The sequence below is a fragment of the Lottia gigantea genome, assembly GCF_000327385.1.
Source record: "Lottia gigantea unplaced genomic scaffold LOTGIsca_91, whole genome shotgun sequence".
Classification (NCBI taxonomy): domain Eukaryota; kingdom Metazoa; phylum Mollusca; class Gastropoda; family Lottiidae; genus Lottia; species Lottia gigantea.
The window spans coordinates 1,010,077-1,037,198 of NW_008710984.1; the positions used below are offsets into that span (position 1 = coordinate 1,010,077).

Here is a 27,122-nt window from a genome sequence, read left to right on the forward strand (position 1 = left end):
AGACTTCATTAACAGCACACTGGTCCAACATATGTACCATGGGTTACAGCTATGCTTTTGTAAACAAATTCTGCTTAATTCATGTGAAAAATGTCACAAATTATAAAGTGAATGTTTGAATTTTTCCCAAACCAGATCAATGAACGTCACAACTAAGATCATTCAGTCACCTCCATAGAATCAGATATGCTTTAAAAACAAATTATCTCTGAATTATCAGACGTATCTCTGAATTATCAGACTCATCTCTCAATGATCAGACTCAATGATTTTGGTAATAATAAAAAGGGATAATTTTACTGGAAATCGTTTATAGGGTTAACTTTTCTTTCTTCCTCACAGACAATAAGTGACTAAACCGCTCACTTCCGGCATTTGCCTGTCGATGTTTTCTTGGAAGACTTTTTATTCTATTAGCACAAGAAATACATCAAATAACCATTCATGTTTTTATCGACCTTTTGTGCTAAATTCATTAGAAAGACCATTAAAACGTACATGTAACTTTCATTATGGACTCATCAGAAGACGTGTTCATTTATTGACAAATTGAACCGCCAGAAAAATATCAAATTATTGTCTTAATGCTAAATAAATAGAAATAATTGAATTTCGTTTTGAAACAATTTTTGACATAAAAAAGACAAGAGACAGAAAATGATGCTTTAGCTAATGTTATAGAATGGAATAGAACAAAAATTTGCTCAAGGCATGTCTGATCTCAAGTAGTTTGTGTTCTAAATATTATTATAGTCCTCTGAATTTTTCTACTGTATTTCGAAAGATATCAAGATACATTTTGATGTTTCTCATCCACTTTAACCTTGGACATCCTAGGATACTTTGTGGGGTTTTTTTTGTGAATAAGATAATTATTGAAGATTAGTTGAGATCTTCGTGTCCGAAATCGCAAAAGACCCTGATCTGTTTTGAATTGAAAAATGTATTGAAACAGAAGAATCACCCCAGGTCATGAAGAAAATGTTATTAATTGTTATGCAATTGTAGATTGAAATAAACATCTATCGCTTTATAGTACTATAAGTCATAAGGATGGCTTTTTGTGTTTGAGAGACGTCAAAAGGGAATGGCTGAATTTTGAAGAAAAAATATGATTTACTGAAGAATATTGTTTTTGGAATGAACAAATTGTTTCGAAATACCAATATGATCAATCGAAATAATTAATTGCAACGTTTGAAATCGTTTCACGTCTTTGTACCATTCCTCTGACAATTGGGAAAATAAAAAATATAGTGCACTTCAATAGCGAGAAACATCAATATTTAATGAACAAGATTTAAATATATTTTAAGAAAATGTTTCTTTACGATTGATATTGATTATTTAAAGTAAAATAATTTAAAATTTTTGTCTGAGACAGTTTAAAAACATAAAAAGATTTGTGCCGATTGACAACAAAAGGGAGGTTTCTATCAGGTGCAATGTTTTAAAGTCAAACATAGAAAATCATGTAAAGGTAATTTTCGCACCTGTTCAACATCCCGATTCAATCAAATAAATCGATTCATAAACAATACACAGACCTATTAGATTCAATTTACTATTTTACCTGACAATGGCGTGATACAAGGTTTCTCTCTTGTTTCCTGGCTTTTCATTTTATTCATAGAAAAAAATCATTAAAAGTCAATTGAATGTGAATTTGTATAATCTTTTTAAAAACAGGCATTGATCATCGATTTCAGATTTTTTGATTCTAATTTTGGTTATCGTCAAATAAAACACATGTGTAAGATAGATAAAGCAAATATTTAGTCTTTTGTTCATAGATTAAAAATGTTTTTCAAAAAATTCAGATTATGAAAGTACTAATTGATTTTTATAAGAGACAGACTCAGTTTTTACGTGTTTTTGTACAAGAGTCTTACCGCAACAGGTATATGCACAATTTTTTAAAAAAAAAGTCGCCTACGCAATCTTTGTGAACAAATGAAACATACGCCCACAAGCAGTTGATAAAAAAACTTCATAAACTTTGAAACGTGGCCATGCATAGAAATTTCTCAGATAGATATGTATTTTGGACAGATTTATTTGTGAACTATTCACAGATTGTTTAAAATCGATTAGTGTTCAGGAATCGGAATTGTGAAATCTCTAATGGTAGTGTAACACGAGACTCAACACATTTAACATTCGTTATTTAATTTTCCGTAACGCGTTTTGTTAGTAATCGGTTAAGAGTAACTTATTTTCAATCCCTAGCCCATTAAGGTCGTGTTCGACGATTTAATACTTGATTCTGGATCATTTTACTCGTGTTAAATTACGCAACTAGTGTTGTTCGCCATTGTTCTAGACACACCTCTCGCGAGAATCTCGTCTCACAAACTGCGATCTGCTTGTTTTGCTTTTCAAGTGAATATAGGTAATTACAAATGATTAATGTGCTAGCGGTAAGATCATAGCTACATACTCATCGTTCTCCTTAACTAATTGTCTTTTACACATGTCCAAACTCTTCAATCCTATAATCCGTGAACATAATAGTGTTGTCTCCCCCTTAGGCAGCTCTTTAACACCCACCATTGTTGACTGCAATGATTGATGACGTAGTACACAATATCTTACCATGAAATATGCATTGTATACCATGGTTATCTATTCTTGCTTATCCAATCAAATGCTCGATTGAATTCTTCACAACTTTTGTGATAAGAGGATGTTGATTTGTTTATGTAAATCGTTTTGTTAATCTGACTGAATTTAAGGAATGAAATGTTGCTGTTTTAAAGACTCATGCTTTTGTTTTGGTTTTGAAGAGATTTGGGGGAGTTGATAATTCCATACTTTATAATTGTAATTATGCCAAATTCATTGTAATTGTTAAACAAAAGATATATAAATACAGTTATGGTTAATTTAATTTTGATTACCGTCGGAACGTTTGAACCGAATATAGCACTCATCATTGTAAGGAAAATGAAAGGGAATTCAAATTCTAGAATTCCCGCCTTTATCATATTTTAAGTTTGAAATTCTTTAATCATTTTACAGGTTAATTAGCACACAATTTCTCCAATTAATTTCTATTTTGGGCAGAAACAGTATTTTAAAGTCTCTGACTTTTCCTTTACACACTAGACTAGTGATTTTCTGTATTTTTAATTGACTGCAGGAAGTTTTAATGCATGTTATTTGTACTTCAGTGTGTTGGAATCGTCGTGCTGTTTTGTTGATGCTTGTAATTTTTTACTGACTAATTTGAAGTGTGATAAACATCAGAATTTGTGAATATCGTCCAATATCTTTGAACTATTAAATTATATTTCACTCTTTTGTCAGAATTATTAGCAAGATGTGCCACAGATGGTGTAGATGTTACAATTGAAACATTGAAGCAAAGCTTGCCATACCGTCACACGAGAACTCAGAGTTACGATTATTAGACAAAGGTAGTCCTATTGTCATTCCTGTTACGGATTTAGACATACGGATTTGCTCTAAGTGTACAAGCTAATGGCACACATTCAGCAAATCAGCTCTGATTTTTACCTATTATTATGAACGATGTTTATCCATGTACCATTGTTGGAACCATATTTGAAAGAATTGTGACAAATGTTTTTTTAATATGTACCACGTATTACATAATGCAATTTTGGTCCAATTCTTTCGTTTAAATTTAATATCATTGATTATGACAAAACATATCTTCAATATTATTTACAAATACAACACTAGATCTAGTTAAATGATAGGTTTTAACAATGTATTGGATTTCGGGTTCGGATCGTTAGTATTTGGTTTATTTATTCTACAAATTGTGTGACGTATCTTCTTTTTCCCCTGAATGTTTTACAAATTTTAGAACCAACATTTTCATCGAGACACAATTTCACTATCAAGATGAATCCATCCAACTAACAAACTACAATCGTAGTATTCTTACAATATATTCTAGAACACAATTTCTTTTTATTTGACACTGAATATTTAGGTCATAGTTGAGTTGTCAATATGGTTGCTTGGTATTTTTTCAATGGCTAGAGTAATTTGTGCCGGTTGTTAGTCTTATATTATTTTCTAAACTGTATTTTTCATTCATCTTAGTAATCTTTTCCATGATTAAAGCCAATTTACTGGGGTGATACTCACTTGGCTTCATTTCAACTTCACATTCTTGTATTTTCGTTATAAAGGGGTTGTTTCGAAAGACTATGATGTGCTCTATGGTATGTTAGACGTTTTGAATAGCACAACAGTTAACACGGGTTAAGCACTGTAAATATCGCTCTACGAATTATAGAAATGAAGTGAAGAAATATTGGCAAATCATTAGCAATGGTTAGGAATTCCATTTTGTGTGGAATCACGAAGTAAACAAAAGTAAGCAATTGATTTTAAGAACACATTTCGCGAAAAATATACTTCCATGAAGTTTTGTGTCATGTTTTATTGTAATGTGTCGGCTTATTGGCTGTAAAAAATGAAAAATAGGTACGTTTAGAGAATTGACTTTCTGTCATTTGACAACATCTTTACCACACAACAGATTATTCAGCGCCTAATACCCAAAAGTCGTGTAAATTGATCAGAAACCAGCTTTCAGATACGTAAATTCATCCCCGTCATTAATTTCACAAATTTACCCGAAACAGTTCCTTTTAAGTTAGTAAAGTGTTGTATCTTAACTAGGTTACACTTAGTCCTGTCACTGTGAATTGTTACAATAAATTGCAGTGAGAGCTTAGTCATATAATTTGAGGTTCAAGGCTTGCTTGACTAACTTTGACTAGTTTAAATTTCAAGCATGATTTTTATCTGAGGGATTTATAGTAAAATAGATATATTTATATAAAGTTATCAAGGTTTATATCAAAAAGCTAATAAAACTTCAACAGGATATGATAAAGAATGAAACGTATCTCTTTTTCCAATCTTTACAAATGAAAATGGGATATTCTCATACACACAACTTAAAAAGTGAAGATTTATTCTGAAAAGACTTGATGATGTTGTTGATGATGACCATTCTACTGAATTGGTTGCCGCTATCATGACGAGGATGTTGATGCTTATGATGATGTTGATTATATTTATATCGTATCTGACATTTAAGCACATTTTAAACTGCATTTTCCAGTGTCTCCTATTAAAGAAATCTGTAAACTTATGTTATGAACTTTTAAACAAAGCTTTTCTTTATACTCAGAAACATTGCTTAAGTATGTTTCTTATATACATCTTGCTACTGTAGTATTTATATTAAGTTTTCGTATTGTAATCCGTGCCATTAGTCAGTGGTATTCAAGTCAAATACACGATAAGATCAAATAAATCAAAGATTTTTTATCAAAAACATTATGAGCGATTTTATTTGACATGTTCAAGCATTTTGTGTCAAAGTTGTTAACGGTTGACTTAATTATTGATACGGTTGACTATGTCCCTACCGACCTGCTTATTCAGCTTACTTGTGATCTATTCGTACGAAATTATTCCAATTCATTGATTCTTTAAACGTTTGAGTCCTTGATGAGGTTCATGAAAATCTTTGTGACTCAAGCCGCTTGTTTTGTTCAAACGGACCCGATTTTTTCAAAGGTCATTTTGGTATTTGTGAAATAACCTTTTTAAGTTTTAAACGTTCATTGAGAGCAATTTATGAATAGATATTGTTAGACCAATAACATTATGACTGTACGGTTTCAAATGTTCATGTCATTACGAATGACTTGTGTTTTGAGTTGTTTGCAATAAAACGTGAAAAAGATTCGGGGAGTGTCGTGACGCCATATCAATATGCTTCACTTGTATTTTGTCAATTGATACATATTTATAGATATAGTTCGTTTGATAAATACATATCATATATTAGTTTTGAGCGATATTGCAGTTTATATTTTGAACATTATGGTTATATCACTGTGATATGTGATAAATAAATACATCTATAAATTATAATTTTTTTTTATTAATCTACACCTCCGTATTTATTTGTGAAATCAAACATTTAAAGGTGTATTTTAATTAAAGCACATGTAAACGGTACATTTATATTGTTTGTTTTCAAAGAGCACACGTACATTTGAAAATTTAACATTTACACATACTATAAGAACGAATTTAACAAAACTAAATTATTATCCATCAAACTCATTTAAATAAAATCATTTATACACGAAATATTATGCGTATATTATATTATGAGTATATTTTACATGAAGACATGTCATTGTATATTTAACAATAATACCAGAATATTTAGCAAAATTTTGACACAAATGTGTGTGCATATTGCTTAAAATTGTGAGTAAATTAAAAAAAAGTACATGCACATTGAACAAATTATGTGTACATTTTTCAAACGTTTGAGTATGTTTGTTGGGAAAACCAGGTTTATAAAAGCGAAAATATTTGTTTAAATCTGGGCTTGGTTTTCGAAAGTATCGTAAGAAACGTCATAAGATATATCTTATGACTATCATACGACATGTAATAGAATGTAAATCAAAGCCGTCTTACGATAGTCATATCTGAGATGATCAGATCATAAGTGATAACATTTACTATAAAAAAATTATAGGAAATAAAATTTATAGTTCTTACTTACACAATATATTCTCAACATTAAATTTTATATGAAAATGAATTAAAATCGTAGTTTGATCATTTGTTTGAATTTAGTTTGTATATTTATTATACTTTTACATTCTCGAACTCCGTGTTTATTTATTATCTTACCTGATGTGTTTGTTATCTAATTGTGAATACTTTTAAGATGTGAGACATCGAGTACATGTAACCGCTTAACGAAATGCTCGTGCAAATACTTTGAGAAAGTACTATATAAGGATAGAAATAGTACATTTATATTTATTTTACATAATCATGAGTAAGAGAAGAAGCCTCGGAATACTCTGTTTCGGCGTACGTTTTCAGCTTGTTGTCGAATGTGCATGTAAACAGCAGCCATATTCTTTTATTCACGTGATATCGAAGCTCTTATGATAATCATAAGTCCATCATAACTTTTATGATAATCATAAGATCATCTTAAGACAGGTCGAGAGGTGTCTTAAGATTACGATGACAGTTATGATTTATCGTAACTTAAAACACTTTCGAAAACCTATCTTACGACTATGATATGTAATAAGACCATCTTAAGACGTGTCTTAGTCGTAAGATACTTTAGAAAACCAGGCCCCAGGTCTTCTTTTGGTGTTCGAATGTATCAATTATTGAACTTAAAATAGAATTTTAATTAAGGTTAACAGATGAAGAAACCCTTGCTTTATGAACTTCAACAGATTTCACTGATACCTTTATATTATATAGATATCTCAGCATACATCAAAATAATCGTAACATATATTTCCATAAAAAATTTATATATACATAAACACATTTATGTGATAAAATTACTCATATTCAGATCAGATTCAAGTCTTAAGGATGATGACATATTGGTAATAAAACACATGCTTGCTCAACTTCGTACATTGACCATTTTCATAAAAAATGCGGTCACAAACACGTGTGAGATATGAAAATATCATAAAACAAAAAGGAACAGGTGAGGGAAAAACTAAAACCAACCAAGAATTCAATGAGATATAGAATAAAACATTAAAATCTAGTTTGATTAACACCTGAAGTTTGTCCCTTTATGATTGATGAATTATTCTTTCTTCCATCGACTGATTTTATTGGACCTCAGTTTACTCCCTTTTTTCACCTCTGACTGCAAATCAAATTTTATGTTTGTTCTTATTAATTCCGAGGTTTGCTATCGATTGTATTACCTTTTAAGAAACTTGTCAAAAATAAACGCCCTTTTCATTCGATAAATATTAATCGTAAATTTATTTTCGAAGAAGTCATAAAATAAGGTAAAATCAGATTTTTAAATTAACCAAGTTTACCACGTGCACGTGTAGCTAATTTTATTACTTTTGTAAAAAGACATAGCTTTGATTTAGTTTCGTAAGAAAGGTTACCTTAACAATCTTGTTTCTTTTATAATTTCCGTGTGATCTTCAAGTGCAAATCTATAAACTTTCTGGCTTCGGTTTCAATTGAATTCGTCATTAAAAGATTAAGTTAAAAAGGGAACCATAACCTTTTAAAAAATAAAATAAAAAGTACCATCCATTTGTTCACGAAATCACTATTTGGATTTGTTAGTACTGCAGACTGAAATACCAAGACGAGAAGCACTAAAAGTGAGGTAGTGTCGGTAATGATCCGAATGTTCCATTTCCCTTTTCGAAATATGTGGGCTTGAATATCTGTTGTTCAATATCGTTTATAGATATAGTTCAGGAAAACGGTCCTGGGCTAAGTGACATTTTATTCCTGCCTTTATCTTGCATATTAATTTTGTTTACTCATAGGTTGCAGTCCCATTTTGAAATTTTGGTTTGTGTTACTTTTAGTTTTTGCGGGGGCTTATTTAGCTGAAGTATTGTATGGTGTGAATTTTTTGTGTTATCCTTGTGAATGAGAATGACCGTTTAAAATCAAATGTTTCCTGTTAATAAATCACAATATCGATTGCGATTCAATATAGATAGTAAACCTCAATTCCATTTCTACACCATGTTTCTCAAAATTTGTGCCGTAATTGTACTCTTTATTTTTTTTTTTTTTGCTTAAATTTGTGAAACCAATAGACCAAAAACTGTAGAAATTTATCCTTTTTCGTATTCGAAAGTTTTAACTTAAAAAAACATTCCTGCTGTTAATTTCTTAACACCAACACTATTTAAAAAGTATGCGTAAACTTCTAAGGTTGTTAATATGCCTTTCGAAAGGTGTTCGAAATCTAAGTAAAAAAAATAATATAATAATAGTATAATTTCCGGCGTTTTTGATAATAGAAATTTCACGACCCCTTTAATATTCTAAATTTGATTACCATGTGTCTTGGGAGAAAAGAGTGATATATACAAAGGATTATGAAAATTCTCCTGATAGTCACGTTCAGTGGCAAATAATATTATCCGGATGTGCAATTTGGTGTAGAGTTGCAGTGAGGTCGGCCATATTTTTGGTGAGTGGGGGGAGGGGCTCAATCAATTTTTTCAAAAGGTTATATAAATGACAAATTTCAACTTCTAAATTTTAATTGTTTTTCTGGAATAATTATATACAAAATATATGCAATCATAATTAATTATAGATTTATTTACACTCCACATATACAAAATATTACAAATGTAATTACTTAATTTCTCATAATAAATTAATAATCTTTATCTATTGTCATTGCCAAATCTACAGAATTAAGTATTTGAATAGCATATTATTATGTCGCCATGGCCGTGATGCTACACTGTTTTACATATTAAGGAAAATCAACAAGTCGCTTCTAAGTTAAGTTTATGCCAAATGTTATACAAAATTATTTCTTTGTTTTGATCTCTTCTTACCCGATTTAGGGATTTCAGTTTATTGAAAAAGATCTTAAAAATAGTTTGAAAACCTAAATAGGATATTCTTTGTTTAATTTTGATGATATTTATGAGGTCGGCTATATCATTCATAACCAGCAAATATCGAATATTTGCACCTACAAGTGTCCGAAGAAACAAACATAGATAGATATAGTTTCAATCATTCCGTGTACGGACTTCATGAAGGGCACATTAATTTCAATGATCAAAATACATGATTATACTTGTTATGACGAAATCGAAACTTGCTTTTTCGTGGGCCGATTAATAACATAATTCAAGTGGAGTGCCATTTACAAATAAAGACCTCACCGGATAAAACTTATTCATTTATCACAATTATATATTTTTCAATTGAATAATTTATTCAACTAGTCCATCATGTTGTGTAAATATTCAATTCAAACTTTTACCATTTGTAATTGCAGCGAAATAGTTCTAATATGTCAGTTATAATGATAACGATTGTAACGGGCAAAACATAATATGATGTCATGTCGCCTGAAAATTCTAAATAATTGGAAAGCAATATCAAATGACTTCTACGATATACAGACGATCACTCTATTATTGATGTATTGAGCACTTTTATAAAAGTGAAACTATTTTGTATAAAGACAATATATAAACTCCAAAATAACCTCGAATTTTGGTTTCAGACAATTAAATTACTCTGATTAAGTTAAAGCTACAGGATGGTTTTTAATGTAATTTTTTGTCTGTAGGAGATAAAGTAGTATTAGGAGAGACGGAGTTGGCTGGTGATCCTGTACTATTGTTCGTATTCTCATTATCACTATTGTTTTCATTCTTATTTTTATTGGTGTTGTGAGTTTTTACATGTTTCGCTAGATGATCACTTCTCATAAACCGTTTGTTACAAACAGGACACGCAAACCGTTTTTCTCCAGTGTGTGTTCTTAAATGGCGTTGAAGCTCATCGGATCGCGTAAAACGCTTACCACAAAACAACCAATTACAGACAAACGGACGCTCACCCGTATGCCAGCGTAAATGTGCTTTCAAATGTGACGTTTTGTTGTACACTTTTCCGCAACCTGGTATATGACAGCTATGGACGTTTCGTTTTCTCAGATGATCACCAGCTGGTCCAAGTCGGTCCGCTTCGTGACAGTTTGGACAATCGCATGTTGCACGTCCTGTATAGCGTCTTTGTGATCGTGGACTAGCTAAACTCGTTAAACCTGGTCGAGATAGAAATGAAGTCATTGCAGACGCTGCTCCTAAATCACCTTGTGATGGTAACATTGACTTATAAGTGTCTTGTAATAAATGTTGACTGGCTGCTGAAGGCAGGAGGGAACTGGCATTAGAACTAAGAGAGTGGTTTAAAACATAGTCCGAGGGCGGGTAGTTCGCCGATATCTGTGATTGAAGTCCTGTGTTCGTTGATCCTTGCATATCAGACAACCAATTACCCGATGAATTGTGAATAGATGTTGAACTATGAGAATCCCACCAAGATGCACCACTGTTGACTCCATTGGTCATTTCCGTTTTTATGCCATGAGACGTTGCAGCTTGTGTAGATGCTATTCCAGTGAAGGGCCACGATTCGTAAGGATGGTTTGAAGGCACTCTTGAGTACATACTACCGAGTCCGGTGTTATTTAAACCAGTTTCACCCATTTTCTGCAGAAAAGCTGCTTGAGAGATATCACATTGAGTGTAAGAGTTAGTTCCCACGGGTGGATAAAATAAGTCGTTATTATATGACGTAGGTGATGTCGTGTTCGGTGCTGATCGTGGATATGTCAGACTGCTTGTGGTTAACGACGTATTAAATCCCGTCATCCTTTGGGCAGATAAATGTATAGGACTCGTGGCGCCACATCCCGGCTTTTTCCATGGCATGAAGCCTTTTCCCACGGTAGCTTCTGCTAATGGAGGCGGAGTTCGGTTGTTGATTTTGCTACATTGGGCAGCTAACATTGCTAATGGTGTACCTCCATACGACTGTGGATCCTGAAAATATAAACAAGAACATTAAACTTAATTCTATATGATTTGAGAATTTGTGCAGATGAACATTGGGTAACGCCTGTAACCCCATGACAATACCCTTTGTTAGAGAAACTGTAGACGAATATCATATTATTAATCCGGGTACAAGTGGCACGGAAGTGTCCTGTGTTCTTCAGTACTTCAAGATTATTCACACTTATATATGAATCTTAAGATCGTAGAATTCGATTCATTAGAATATTCACCAACGAATTATAAATACTTGTTTATCAAGTCCTTTTCAATAACTGAATTTTAATCTTTGAACAAAAATAAATATTTATGTTTCATTTAGTATAAAATGTTTGATTTAGAAGGCTTTTCAATTCCGTTATTATTGGGGAGAAATAGCACTTCAGGCGTGTTGAACTTAAGAAGTTTCAACCAAGTAAGTCGTGTTAAGAGGACAAAATAGACCCATTCAAACAATTTGTATGACAACATTTTGCCTTTCTGAAAGTTTTAAGTGCATTTCAATGAAATGTTTATATAAAAGTTTATATATAAAAGTCGTCAAAAAGAAAAGAAAAGTAAAGTGTATTTTGAAAAGACGAGTTTAAAAATTTGTCATGCTTTGAATTTAATATAAAGAGCAAATTGCATAATATATTTTTTATTTATGATCATATTTTTCTGTAGCTTTATGTTGAACTCTTTAAATTACGAACATTCTTCCAAAAAGCATAGCTCAATTGAGCTAGCCACCAAAACCTTGTATGATTTATAAATTGCATAACCTAAGGGCATACCGGAAATGAAGATGCCAGAAAGCATTATACAATACGGAATGAAGTTTATGAGCGGTGAAAATTGACATTGGCTAATGTTGCACATCTTACTCAACGACCTCGTTTAAAATTTACAACCTTTAAAATAACATATCTTTAAGCTATGCGTTAAAAAGCAATTATCTTGACGGATTCGATTTCTCCACATATTAAATAACAAAGAGTAAAGGTAATTTTCTATATTTGTAACAAAATATCTGATAAGTAGAATCGTATATGACATGATTTTACTAACAAATATTGACTTGCATATTCGTAATCCAAAAAAAAGAATAGAATAAAATTTTACACAGGCCCGACGATAAATAATCTACGTATATATTTTCATTAAAGAAAATGTACCCTGGATATTAATTCGAAATTCAGAACAATGATTGCCAATTAAAATCGATACCTTAGTAATAACAACCCCAAGGAACGCTTTCAGAGATAAAGACATAAAAGTGCCAGACGTTCTTTGGAAGAAAAAACTCGGAGATATGAAATAACAAATGTATTCTAGGATGATCTGTAGATAGTTCAATGTAACGAATAAATTGATTCAGATCTTATCCTACTGTTATCAGACCCAACTTCTTACACCAAAACGACATCCACACCATAGACCCAAGACAATAGATTCCCATTAAGGCTTAACGGTGAATTAACTCTCTGAACAACAACTCTTTAATGTAAGGAGGGTCATAAAGTGTTAGGTAACCTCCTTGTTGAAGAGCGTAGTTCAAGTCCACACAAAACGATCTCTGTTTACATTGATTTGATTTATTTGATTTTAAAGGATTTTATAATATTTAGTATCTCGTTTAATTGATTTTTAACGAAAACATGTACAATTACAAAGGCACCCAGAATGGCAAATTTAGATGACTCTGCAAAATTCGGCTTGTTCAAAATTCCAAAGAAGGAAGCATACATGATTATTTTTTACTTCTTAAATAAGAAGAAATAAGATCTTAAGAGATCGAATCGCAATTACAGAAGCATTTAATAAGAAATGAAATTTTGAAAAATTTAGAAACACATATTAGTCAGTCAGTTAAGTTCAAATAGAAAGCATTCCAAGAAAAATAAAGGAAACAAAATGTCTGTCTTACAGAAAAATGTGCACATTAAAACATTTACTGTCCAGCAGCCAATTAGTTAGAGTTACAGTGAGATGGAGATTTAAAAATCCCATTTAGTGAAAGAAGCAACTATTGTTAACGTTAAGTCCAAACTATAAAATATTTAATGTCAATATTCCCTCATCTTCAGACTCCAAACAGGCTTTACTTTTCAACAACAAAACAATAGGATGCGGTAATTAAGGAGATCAAAGAAGCGACAAATGATGAAGACTGGTGTAGACAGGTATGTAGTATTTGTTTACACATGTAATTAGTAAACAATGTAAACAAAAACTTGCTAGTTTATGGACTTAACTGTGAAATTAAAACTAGTGGCCTCCAGGGGGTTAATGTATGTTGTCGATAATGGTGAGAAGCGAGACACGTTTCTGAAATTGAACTTGATTTAATTACAAAGATCAATCAGTTGCTGAAATAAGGGTTAATTTGTGTGTATTTGATTTTATCATATTATGTAATGTAGGAATTACTCCTAGTTTTCTCTGAATTAAATTTATTCTGTATTTTTAACTATCATTTACAATATTTGGTGTAAATGGCCGCGAACTCACAACATAAGTTTAAAAAAAAGATATAACATACGGAAAGCATACTTTGTCATATTTTGCATTTAGAATTCAAACCTAAAAGAAGCAAGTTCAAATTTTGTAAACAATACCATCACATTACATTCTCACTCTAACTCAGTAAAGTTAACAGAACATTTTTACCTACGCACAAATCATTTATATTGGTATTTACCACCAAAATTCTATTCAAAGCAAAACAGTGAGCACAACATATTAGCCCAAACAGTGAAAATTTGAACAGAAACCCACTGATACGAAACGACCACAAATTGTCTGAAACATCATTTGTCGCTCCACTGGTAACAATTATTACAATTGAGTTGAACTTGAAAAAACCCTAGGGGGCTACCTCCCCTTATTGACCAGAAGTACAACGACAACCAACAATCGTTGCTTATTTTTGAATAAAATATGAACCTGGTCTTGAGGCGTGAAAATTCCTTTTCACTTACAAGGTGGTTTTCTTTTCTCCTTTATTACCCCTGCTTGTGTTTAACCTTCCGGAACACATGATGTCATTCTGGAATTGGTGATCATGTCGACTTACATGTATTATATATTGGAATTTGTTTTCAACCTTCAGATCTATTTGTTTTGCATACGAAATTGACTAGAACAAAAAGTTCTCAATATTTCAATTACTTCAGACCGTAAATTTAAGATAGTAACAACTCGATACCCTTATTTTAACATAATGTATTCAACTGGAGCAGAATGTACCAAAAAGGGTTAAAGAGACCCGATGTCTAGGAAAAAAAAGGAAAGCGGGAAGATCAAAGGATTTCATAATCTGAAAGAAATATACCAGCACACGTCATTCCTCTTATTTCATCCTTTTATTCAATATTGAAATTCTGTACATTGGCCACAAATATCACGTGTGTCACAAGGTGCAACTTGACCCCCGACCCTCATACTTAGTGCTAATGATTTGGGAATATATTTCATTACCCTACCTATTTTATGGCCAACTTTAACCAAATAACGTGTAACATTATAATTGTATCCATATTGTAACATCCAATCTCACCGAATCTTACATTGGTCTTTACAATAATATGCCCCTTTGATCCGTATCTCTTGACACTATCTTTCATTATTTAAATCTTAACCAAAATTAAGTTCCAAACACAAATTTCAAAATAATAACAGGTGTGGACTGTGCAGGCTAGCATTATCAAAGAATAATATTTCAATTCATACTCAGAAAATCACGATTTCGCTTCAGCAGCATTCAGAAAGTTAAGTTAAGAATTATACATTGTTCTTTGATCAATATTTATTTTAATATAGATATGTATCTTATTCATATTTCCTACAAAATAATTACAAGCTTTGGAATATTTATTATTAACTCAAATATTTATACATATATTTCGTTGTATACTCTTTTAAACCATATCCATTGTAATATGAATAATTAGAAAATATCAGAAAAAAAAATATTCTTTGAAATTCGATAAATAAGGATGTGATTTCAAGCATGCTTGTGAAATATGCCAAATTTAGCGAGAAATTTAGAAGAGGAAAAATAGAATAGGGTTAAGACGTCACGCGGTACTCGCGAGCTACGTGCCTTCATAGCATACCACACGTAGTGCGAATCCCGGCTTCAAACCCATTTACTAAACAAATTGGACGACAATTCATACAAACCGTGTTTTCATAAAAGAACAAATTCAATGAAATTAATACACGGAATAAAACATGAGTCACTTATGTCGCGTATTTTACGTGACTCCTAGGAATCGCAACAGATTTCGAGGTGGAGTACGGTCACTGCTTTCTAAAACGTTTTAAACGTTTAGCCAAATCAAACGAAAAGACCCCGTCACAATCAGACTTGCACTCAATGGTTGGAATAGTGGCGTATAAGTGAATCTTGTCACCCTTTCTTTTTCTATTTAACAGCATATGTTAAGGCGGCTATTAATAAGTTCACTATTTATTTTCAAATAGTGTAAAATAGTAATTGAAAATGAAAATATAATAAAATATTTCTTCTTTTATTATTTACAAAGTGTTTACATTCAAAATGCTTTGAACTATGTTAACCCTTTCGATGTCTAAAAAGTTTCTGTCTATCTCTTTTACATTATTCATGTTTAATGCAATACTTCGTTTCAAAATGACAAAAACATTAGCTTTCCTTTACGTTTTTTTATTTACTTTGGGGGATAGGAAAGTGTACGCAACGTCCCCTTTTAATGTGGACACGCGACGCGTTATTTTGAAAAACTTTTAAAATGTTTGGACTCTTTTTGTGTTTTATGATAGACTTAAATGATGGCAATTTCAGAAATTATATGATTCAAGATTTTACAATTATGGATGAAAAGATTATTTGTAAATGAGAGTGAATTGGTGTGTAAACAAATATTAAAACTAATTTTAAATTTTTACGTTTGTATGAAAAGAAATTGCATTTGAACCCATGGAATCAATGTTCTAGACACATAAATACACTCCCTTTCAAATCCGTTCGAGATAGAGATATTGTGTTCATATTTGCAATTATCTTGTTAAGGGTGGTTATCTACACTGTTTTTAAACATTTGGCTAAATGATTTCTAACCAGTATGATGCATTTCATAAAAGCTTGCCTTCACTGTAAAAGGGTTTGTGAGTATCAATTTTTCAAGAAATGATATATAATTCTTAACAACCATAATTGATGTAGCAGTAAACTATACTTCTCACCATTTTCAATTATTTGATTGTAAAGAGTATATCTAATTTAATTATTTCATTTCTGTTGATCTCGTATCTTAGTCAGACCCATTCACCTGACATTCTCGTTTAATCTCGTCAGCTTCGTTAACTCGCGAGGTCTAAGGTCGGGTAATATGAGCTCGTTGTTTCTAATTTTATGACTTTGGCGCCCTCTGCTGTCCATTTTTATGGTTTTGTATTATCTAAAATGGCGAGTATTTCCGCTTCTGTTTATCGCCTAATTGGCGAGAAATCACGAGATCTGATACATTGATTGCAGTAAATTGTGATAAGACTTTCTGCATTCGACCTGTCAATCAAAATAAAACTAAATGAAAACAAACATTCGATATAAGTTACACTCATTAACAATTTCAGATAAGTCGATATACATGATTTAGAATTTGATTTTTGGAAGCAGATATCATTTTCAAAGTAAGATAAGATTGCAGTTATAATATTTAGAAATGATAACTTAACAACAGAAGTTGTAGCTATTATCCATACAAATAGTTTTATTTTATAAATTGTTTGACTGAAATAACATCCTGTATTGTCCTATCATATATACAGATGTATAATCTAATGACCTGGAATTATTGAGTGATTCAAGACATTATGAATAACACGATACCGGAATGTATTATTATATTAATGAGTAAGTCTGATTAACAACGTGATTCAAGTTCTGTTTTAATATTTAATATCCAAATGCCATATTTTTTGTAAACAGTCGGATTTATAATTATTTAACATGTTCCAAGATATTTTTTCTCCAATATCTGACATGTTAATGAAAATCTACATAAAATGATTTTGACCTGATATTTAAGTCTCAAAGATTCTTTCAATGATAGTTAAAGAAATTTATCATTAAGCTCACATGTAATCTAATTCAAATCGAAAACCTATGTTACTGTCAATAACTGAGAAGCAGAACAATGAAACATATCATATACATTTGATATATTTAGTCAGAGGAGTGACCTAGGGTTCGCATCATCGACCACTACTATTTAATTGATTTGTCAATAACTCTGCACTGAAACATAACAAAGAACACCTATAAAGTACTACCATTCAACTTAGTACACAGTATTTATCGTCCAGATTTGAATAATCAACTTTCGAAGAGCCTTTGTTCCTGTCTTGTTGATACTGTCTGAATCCAAAGACCAAAAAAACAGCTAAAAACTACGATTTTCCTACAAATGCATGAATCCACCAGGAACATAATAATTTCCCAGATGACTATCTTTCGGATAAAGCTTCGTATCCTTCAAAATTATTCATTTAAAAGGGAAAGAAATGTCCCCTTGATGTGATAGTGCTACCAGGTTTATCTTGTTGATATCTCAGCTTATATGAAATTATAGAATTATTGTCAAAATGTATCAATTTTGAAGTTGCCAATTTTAATATAATAGGCATACAAATCTACATGTGAATTTTTTTTTTAAAAAGTTAAAGATGAATTTTGATTGCCAAGTTGAGATAATATGTAAAACCAAGGCCTGGTTGTCATATAGGAATGCTACTAATATTTTGGATAGGATTGCTGTATTATTCATTATTATTTTATAAAAAAGTGAATTTTCTTTAGCTTATTTATTGAAAATAACTGAATAAAAAGACCTTTAAATGTGTGTATTGAACATAACATAATTATTTAGCCAAACAGACATAACAAAAAGAAAACAAAAAACATTTCCACAAAGAGCAATTGTTTCATAGCCATTGTTATCTATCTTTGTAAATATTACCACGTCAAGAACTCCAATATAATTGTATTACTAGTTCTAGATAAGTTAGAATCACTATTGTGAGAAAGTTTAGTGTTTTCTTATGCAATTATAATGCCAAAACAACATACTTATAGAATATTAAATAGAACTTTTATAGGAGATATATGTATAGTTTAAGAATCGAAAAAGATTACACGAGTTTGATAAATGCATAATAAAGTAGGCTACTAACGAGTGTCAAATTGTTTTCCTTCTAAGACTAATGTATTTTTTGCTTTGGAATTAAGATTTGTAGCATTATTTACATAATAGTATTATAATGTTCATAACTCAATAAAATCAAAATACTGTAGCTTCCAGATAGACCCAACTAATTCGTTTTCTAACTTGTGTACATACAATCGCAAAGCATGTTAACATTTGCAAAAAACAATATTTGAGAGATTTTTCAAAATATTATCTGGAATTGCATCAAAACTGCAAGCATATTCATTTACCAATGTCGCGTTTATCGTCTAGAATTTCTATATTATGTTGTAAAATAGCAGTAAAAGTTCTCTATATTCCCTTGCAAGATTCGAGTTGCATTGTTTGCAATTATGAAAATAGGAAAATTTACATTCTCAAAACTGCAAGTATAAATTTGAACCATAAAAAAGAGTCATTATTATCAACTTGTCTCTGTTAATAGACTATATAATTTGAAACATGGTAGAGACAAATTTGTTGTATGATCATAATATGATATAAATTTAGAAACTACATTAGCATTGTTTTAGTCCATGCTTAAAAGAGTATAATAATATAATAAACCATTACTTTTTTAAATTGAAAGGAAGTTTTAGCCCTGGCACTATAGTTATCCTTGGGGAGTTTCATATTCTTTTAATATCATTTAAATACGATAAATGTGTGTTATTAGTTGTCTTGAACCTTTATATTTTTGAGATGAGAATCTGGTATACAAATTGTAGAAGGTTATAATATAGTAATGCAAATTCTTTAAACATAATTCAAAAACAAATTTGACTAATAAAAGTTGCCATTTTAAATTAGTATGCCTTCGAGATATGCACTTATTAAAAAGGAATTAATTTTAGATGAAAAGATCAAAGAATGAACATTAAAGGAATACAGATGAAATGTTTACATAAACTGCATATATAGTTCACCTATTTATCGACTAACATTACCTTAAATTCGAATGCTCTTTATTATTATTTTAGCTCATAATATTGAATTCAACAAAATGCATATTGAAATTCTCGGAATTTTGCTCATAGCATTGATTGCTTTGGTGTTGAACGGGGACGAGTATCCATTTTATTTTTTTTATTATTATTAGAAAAAGGACTAATTAAGATTTTTTTATTCAATAATCTGATTTGGAAATTTGAACTATATTTTATATTAGGTTATGGACTACTTGTACTACATTTAATATGCCTATTAACGCATCTAATACTATTGTTTTCTGAATAGACTAACTTTTGTTGAAAGTATTCTTCAACTTGAAATATAATATGATTTAGTAAAAGAGACTTCTTCATTTGAATTTATATTTTTTAAAATGTAAGCATAGAATAAGATAATCTTTATTTATTATTTATAGTTTATTATTCTTATTCTTATTCTTATTATTGTTGTATGAAGTCATAACAGAAATACATTGTATAAGCAAGTAAACGCTAATGTGAGTTTGTACAATTTCTAAATTTATTAACCCGATAGATCTGTAAGAAAATGGGTATGAGCATGTGAAACATTTTGTAAATACTATACTAGTCTTCCAATAAGAAAATGTAGGCCGTTTATCAGGGAACAATTAGAATTATAAACAATATTTCTGTAATTAATTTAAAAATTTGCCCTCAAAAGAACTTAATTACAGAATAGGTGAAATCTAATATTCATACACTTTACGTAAACGTAAATGTGAATACAATTTTACTCAAGAATGAGAAAAAAAAGACGGAAAAAAATATTTCTGGAGGTTTGGACTTTGGTTTCGTTTCGTTTGGTTTAATAAAGAAAAAAGTATCTTGCGTAACCTTAAACATTAGAAGAAATTTATATTAATCTTAATCCAAGTGAGTAAATTTAAAAGTAATTTGTAACCAAAAACCATCGAACAGATTTGACTTTAAGAGGGCAATACTTGTAATAATACAACTTAATGCGATTATAACATAATTATATTACTAACATTAGATAAATCAACGTCAAGAGGGTACATCATTATTATTACAATTCAACTTGCAAGAAAATAGATATTTTCAAATTAATCTACCTTATATCTCAGTTGGTGCCATTTTAATGCGTTTATTCAATTATGCAACTGGAATTTCCATACCTTTTGGTTATTTTTATCCAGAATATATACATCAATTTGTGAGTTCAAATGATCAAGCATTTCCAAAGTACAATATACAGAAAATACATCGTACCAAATCTTGAAGAGATCAAATTCTGAATATTAGAAAAGCGCTTTCGATGATATTCAAATATTTCCTAGATAACAAAATCTTACATGTAAACACTACAAAGCCAGAAAATATGAATTCCTCTCAAACGTGCAATACCTTATTAATCCCGTTCAAGACGATTTGGAGAAAAAGGAGATTAACTCACCCCCAACATTGCAGCAGTCGCCATTTTATCCTAATCCGCTAACATGTAATCACTAGGATGCTACTATAGGGATGAAGAAAACATACTAATAACATAGTACACGTTACGAGCAATATCACTCACGATAAAACACGCCCATATTGTCATCTTTAAGAATTTGAATATCTATTGTTCACACCCATTTTTACATCTTAACCAATGAAACACCACTTATTGTTTGATGGACGCGATTAAGAACTCTACGGCGATGGTTATCGGTGGAATAATTCGCTGCTCGCAGCATGTTTATGACAAGTTTCCCGATATTTAGTTCGATAACATTAAAGATTTGGTGTTTAAGTTAACAAACAATTTAAAATCTCTGTTCAAAATCATCGGAGAAATTTTTAAGCGAGGTGACAAGATTGCTATCTCTTTTGATTTTTTTTAATCCACCGCTCGCCAAAAAGAACCGTTTCAAAAAACCTTTATAAATTCTTTTAAAATAGGCTTTCAGATAGAATCTAAATTGTTGCTCTTTTTAATTCGATAATTGAAGGTTATATGAAGAATTTTAACTTAAGATTTCACTTTCCATACTGACAGGAAGATTAAGTTTTCAATTTACATTCATCGAAAAAATCTCTTTTTCTTTAGAACTTTCCTTTTCACTTCAAGAAAGGTTCGTGTTTTCTCAATTATTTTGTTTTTTCCTTAAAATTATGGTTGGTCCAACTGAGCTTGCTTTAGAGTCTTCTTTTAATTCTGAGCATAAAGCAAACAAGCATCTAGGGCAAGGTAATAAGGTGACGTACACAAACTCGGCATTTCTTTCGGTATACTATGTTTTTACTATGTCGTCTTGATTTTGGACAACTGCTTAACAATGCTTCATTTTTTGACTGAAATGTTGAGTATGGTTTTTTCTTAGATAACATCATTACCTCAAATCAGATTTTGGGGGAAAGGAGTACAAAATTGTCGTAACTTTGACAGATTTTCGTAAAATCGGAAGTGATTAATTTTTAATCGTTCCTAACAGGATTTTCGGATTTTGATGATTTGTTTTTGCGCTGCTTTGTGAGAAAACATCTGTAGCGTTAACAGTAAGATCTTTTATAGCGCAAGACGAATTGGATTCATCTGAGGTATCTAAATGTGGAACACAGAGAAAATTATACGGAAGATTTTAAAACATTTCCTTACAATTCAACACTTTCCCCTTCAATGATACCAAACAAGAAATAAGAACTTATACATTCAAAAGACACAACTCGTGAGGCACGTGGCATCCCCCTTTACTTCTAACTTAAGCAAATAATGTTGTTAGTTCAGATATTTGGTCAGCAACATCATAACAATAATAGATATTTACTTCATATTACATTTGATGGTAACTTTGCCCATGTTTCTGAATATTTTCAAAATCCCAATTCAAGTTATTCTCCGTATCAATTTAATTTTAATTTGAAAACGTCCGGACATCTTTGCGCAAGAAGCCCTCAAAATTTAAAGAAATAAGCACATTTTTTCAAATCGCTCGATCATGCCAGAGTGGTTTTAAATTCCGCAGCATGTTCCCACTTTCATTTTTGATGATCCTGCAGTTTAGGCAATAAGTTTGATTATCGGTAATCGAGAAACATATTAGCAAACTTGTTTTTTCAAGTTTTTATATCGGTGTCGTTCTCAGTGTATAATATACATAGACGCATTTCAATACTTTTTGACAATTTACAAAATATTTACCGGATGAGAAAAGTATGGCATTACTGTTTTTAAGCTAGTACAGACCACCAAAACTTTTTATGTAAATGATTGTATCGTGTTATTGTTAAAAATCCTCTTTCTCCCTCCCTTTAGGGGTTTTTGCATGCCTATTTTTGACTAATTTTTGGTATAGATTTGGAATTTGATGCCTGAAATTGCATTTTTTCAGATTTTGTGAGATGATGAGAAAATGTCATGCAGAAGGATAAATATAGATATAGTTGTTTTGTGTGCAGTGCCAGTCAAGCAGATGTTGATAAAATGTAATGGTCTACTTTCAGTTTGGCTAGCTCAAGATTTTCATGGACATGATATATTGAATTTTTGTCCAGAAATTAGGTATTGGTCAGGCTTTTATGTGACATATTTGAAAGTTTTCAAGATTTCTGGAAAAAATTATAGAAAGTTGAATATCGTGATTTAACATGGCAACAGATGGTAAATAAATTACCGGTTTGAGTCCATAGAAATTGAAGTAAATTGTCATTAGGTTATCCCCCTTAAATATCAGTCAATGATTAATATTTTGAAAAGATGGTGTAATTTTTCGCGGTCAGTGATAAATATTAGTGGATTGACATGGAAAACAAGTGTCGTCTGAATGACGAACTTCGGACTGTGCACGTAAAGGTCCAGTGACAAATAATAATAATAATTTATTTTTTAAAGTGTCACACAACATAGAGCATATAAATATACAAATATAACAAGGTTAAAAGTAATGCTGCCCAGCCAGATTGTCATTTCATGCAGAATATCTATTTCTATGTCGACCTAGTAAGGTGTGCCTCGGTTGGTTCCTAGTCATATTTTCATGGATTCATATCCGATTATTTTTAAATGAAAATTCCGAAATACAGTCCGTTAGTTAGCTGCGATAGATAAAAAATTATGGCCTCGAATCAGACTTTAGCAACGAAGAATGATTTATTTATGAATGATTTATTTATATTTGAACATATTATGAAATAATATTCCAAAGATACTAAAAAAATTCTCAGAACGATTTGTTGTTGTCCTTGAATAGTTGGAACAAAATGGACTGGACTAATTATCGCCAAAATATATTGCAAATAGTTGAGAATGAAGATATTGGTGTACATGAGACTGTATGTTGTTCTATCACCCCACAAGCCCCTATATCAGTAACAAAAAGCAGACCTTGTTAGCAGTTGTACACACGATAAGTCTTATGTCTTGGGGCTAATTTTACACATTTAAATAATTATTTTCTATGTTTCTTGTCTTATCTTGTTGAAAAAGCAGGGCGTATTCATTAAAATAAAATACCTTCATTATTGAGGATCATTAAAAATCTAATCCTGATAACACCTCGTATTTCTGGTAGATAATGACTACGTATGCTGATTTTTTATTGGATATTAGAAAGCAATGTATATTTCGATTAGTTGATCCTTAAGCATTTGTACCAATTGAAAATCTTATTGGCTAAAATATTTAAACTCTTTATCATATTAATCTTTTTATACACTTGTCGTAGTAATCAAAACATAAATTTTAAAGTGGATTTGACAGTTATCTGCCCTTGTTTGATTCGCTACTTGAAATCTCTTGTGCACAGGAAGTGAGCGGAAATTAATTGTCTTTAAGGAGATTTCGACCTTCTAATTGAAGAGCGGCTTGAATTAAAGGGGAATGATTCTGAAGACAACTTGAGAGTGACGTAACAACAACAAATCGATCAAAATAATTAGAAGTTAATAACGGACGACCATTGTTTTTAAATTTCTAAGAATTACGTAAGGTGCATTGGAAAATTTTCCACCGATTTGCCTCATGATGGTTGATGGGTATTAAGTGGCACCCCCTGGAGAGGTCGTGTGATTTCAAATTGTTTTAAAGCAACTGGGAACAGTTGGAATAACAGATTGGTATATTGCCATAATCAAATAGGCCCTATTCGTGCGACGAAAATTAAAATCGACAATTAAGTCGACACCATGAGTATAATACGTAATCAAGTCTAAATTTGGTACACTGAAATATTGTTACGGTCAAATTATAATCTGATTCTATTATCATACGAGATACCTTTGAAATAGAATTACTGGGTTAAATTGTTAACGGTTTCTTCAGATCCGGTATATTTTTGGCTCATAAATTCACAGATTTATCATATTATGAGACGCATAAACACGAGGAAGTTTATTTCCCTTTATATAAGAAAAATCCGTCATATTTCTTTTTTGGGGAATTTTAAGTTGTGAAGAAATGAAGAGGTGAATAGATTTAAAAAATCATTTAATTCTCCAAACCAAAAGGTTGAATCACTAAAGTTTCAGAGCAGTGGACACTTTCAGAGGGACTGTGTGATGGTGGACACCTCTAACCTCCCACTAGGTGTGTTTGTTACACTTATGGGACGATAAGAGGTTGCAAGCAGAATAGTTAAGGGGGAATAATTCATTGTAAGAAACTTATAGAATTGTTTGAATTTGTATTGTGTATTAAATTCAAAGATATTCTGTAATGGGTATATGTTTGGCAAAAGATTTAAATACCACTCGTCACTGAATTAACAAAATTAGGACAAACAATGTTTGATCTATAAGTAAGTCGAGAAAAACACAGAATTTTTCTGCTGACACGGAATCTGCTAGTTTAACTTCGTTCATTGGAATTCTAGCAGGTGACAATTGGAATTCCGTTTACAGCTTGGGATTATAGGGAAATTCAGCCGAAAAAAATTGTGTCATTTTGCATTTGTCAAAGTATATACATTAATACATTTTACCTTGCTTGAAACTACTGGATTCATGCTAATACCTGACATTGTACAGATAACCCATGTTTTTCAAAACCAGCCAATGTGAATAACTTGCCATTTCTGGAGATGCATGAAAAATAGTTTAGCACCAAATTATTAGATTTATTAGAACTATGTCTCACGCGAAATGACTTCACTTTCAACGGAAAAATTTATCTTCAAACTTCTGGCACTGCGATGGGGAAACGGTTCGCGCCGAGTTATGCGAACATGTTTATGGCAGAATGGGAACGAGAAATCTCATTAATTTCCCCCTTTCAACCTCTCTTCTATGGGAGGTTTTTAGACGATATTTTTATCATTTGGACGGAATCTTTGGCAAACTTTTGGGAGTATTTCGAAATTTTGAATAACCAACACCCTTCACACCAACATTTTCTGGCGTCATTAAATCGCAAATTCTGAGATTCAACAGAATTTGCACTAGAAAAACCGATTTTTGATTCAGCACGTGACCTAGTTTTTAGTAAATTGAGGTAAAGGGGATATTCGAAACGTTTTTTGCGCATAATTAAAATCGACACTCTTTCGGCCATTGAAAAGAAACCTGACTCCCCTCCCCTACCTAACGGTTTCGGTTCTGTTCCATGTGGAGGTTGTAGGTGTCGTACCTGCGAAAATATAAATGTATCTCACTATTTCGAAAACTCGTACGCGTTGCGTACTCGTCTTAGCGGCCATCGCTTCGATATACTCCATAAGAAAGACAGACCGATTGTCAATCATTTCAATTTACCCAATCATTCCATTGAAGATCTTGTCTGTAGAAAAAGTACCTGTATCAACATTGATCAAACCAAAAACCAAGCGATTGCAAAGGGAGAGTTTTTGGATAGACCAACTACAAACAGTCATACCTAACAGCCTAAATATCCAATATGACAACCAAATCATACCCTTCATTGCCACCTACAATACTACAGCTAAAAATGTCTCTGTCATTGTCAAACGCTTTTATAATGAGCTCCAAGATGAATTTCCAAACGTTTATACTAAACGTTTGGTCACTGAATATAAAAGAAATAAAAACTTTAGTAATGTATTGGTTCATGGTAGATTAGAGCCCCTTTCATCAACTTCCTGAAACAATTGCATTGGAATTTGAGTTGAATATTTTTTTTTCTTGTGATTTCCCCAGAAGCAATAATCTATGAATAATCTTCAGTAAAACATATTCTGTTTGAATTGAAATAGTTTTCATGTTGAAATCCATAGTCTCTACTTGTGACCTAGGCTAGTGCTTCTATAGGAGAGTATCTTCTATAACACCTATAACCAAATTAGGTTACTTGGCTGTATATCATCAATATCCATAGCATTGCAATCACCCTTTGAAATTAAGCTGAAATCCGAGTTTCCAAAGATAGGTTGTCAGTGCTTGTGAGATAGCAGTGTTTAATTTGCTCAAAAAGTGTTAAAATAGGACGGCAAACGAATAATAGGAAAGAAAATGCAATATTCAAAAAAATGAAATGAAATGAATGGAGTTTTACTTCCTACTTTTCTGCACCACGTGGGCTAATGAATTCAGGCAACTTTGCCAGGACAGCGGCATTAGCC

At 31.4% G+C, this 27,122-nt stretch overlaps 1 protein-coding gene across 1 annotated transcript; it reads right to left on the reverse strand.

Annotated features, from left to right (window-relative positions):
* Positions 1-10,253: 10,253 nt before the first annotated feature.
* LOTGIDRAFT_58476 (hypothetical protein) lies at positions 10,254-10,601 on the reverse strand (the record flags this gene model as incomplete). Its single annotated transcript, XM_009068556.1, has 1 exon — positions 10,254-10,601. A coding segment is annotated over one exon (348 nt), but the record flags the coding sequence as incomplete, so codon positions are not given.
* Positions 10,602-27,122: the final 16,521 nt, after the last annotated feature.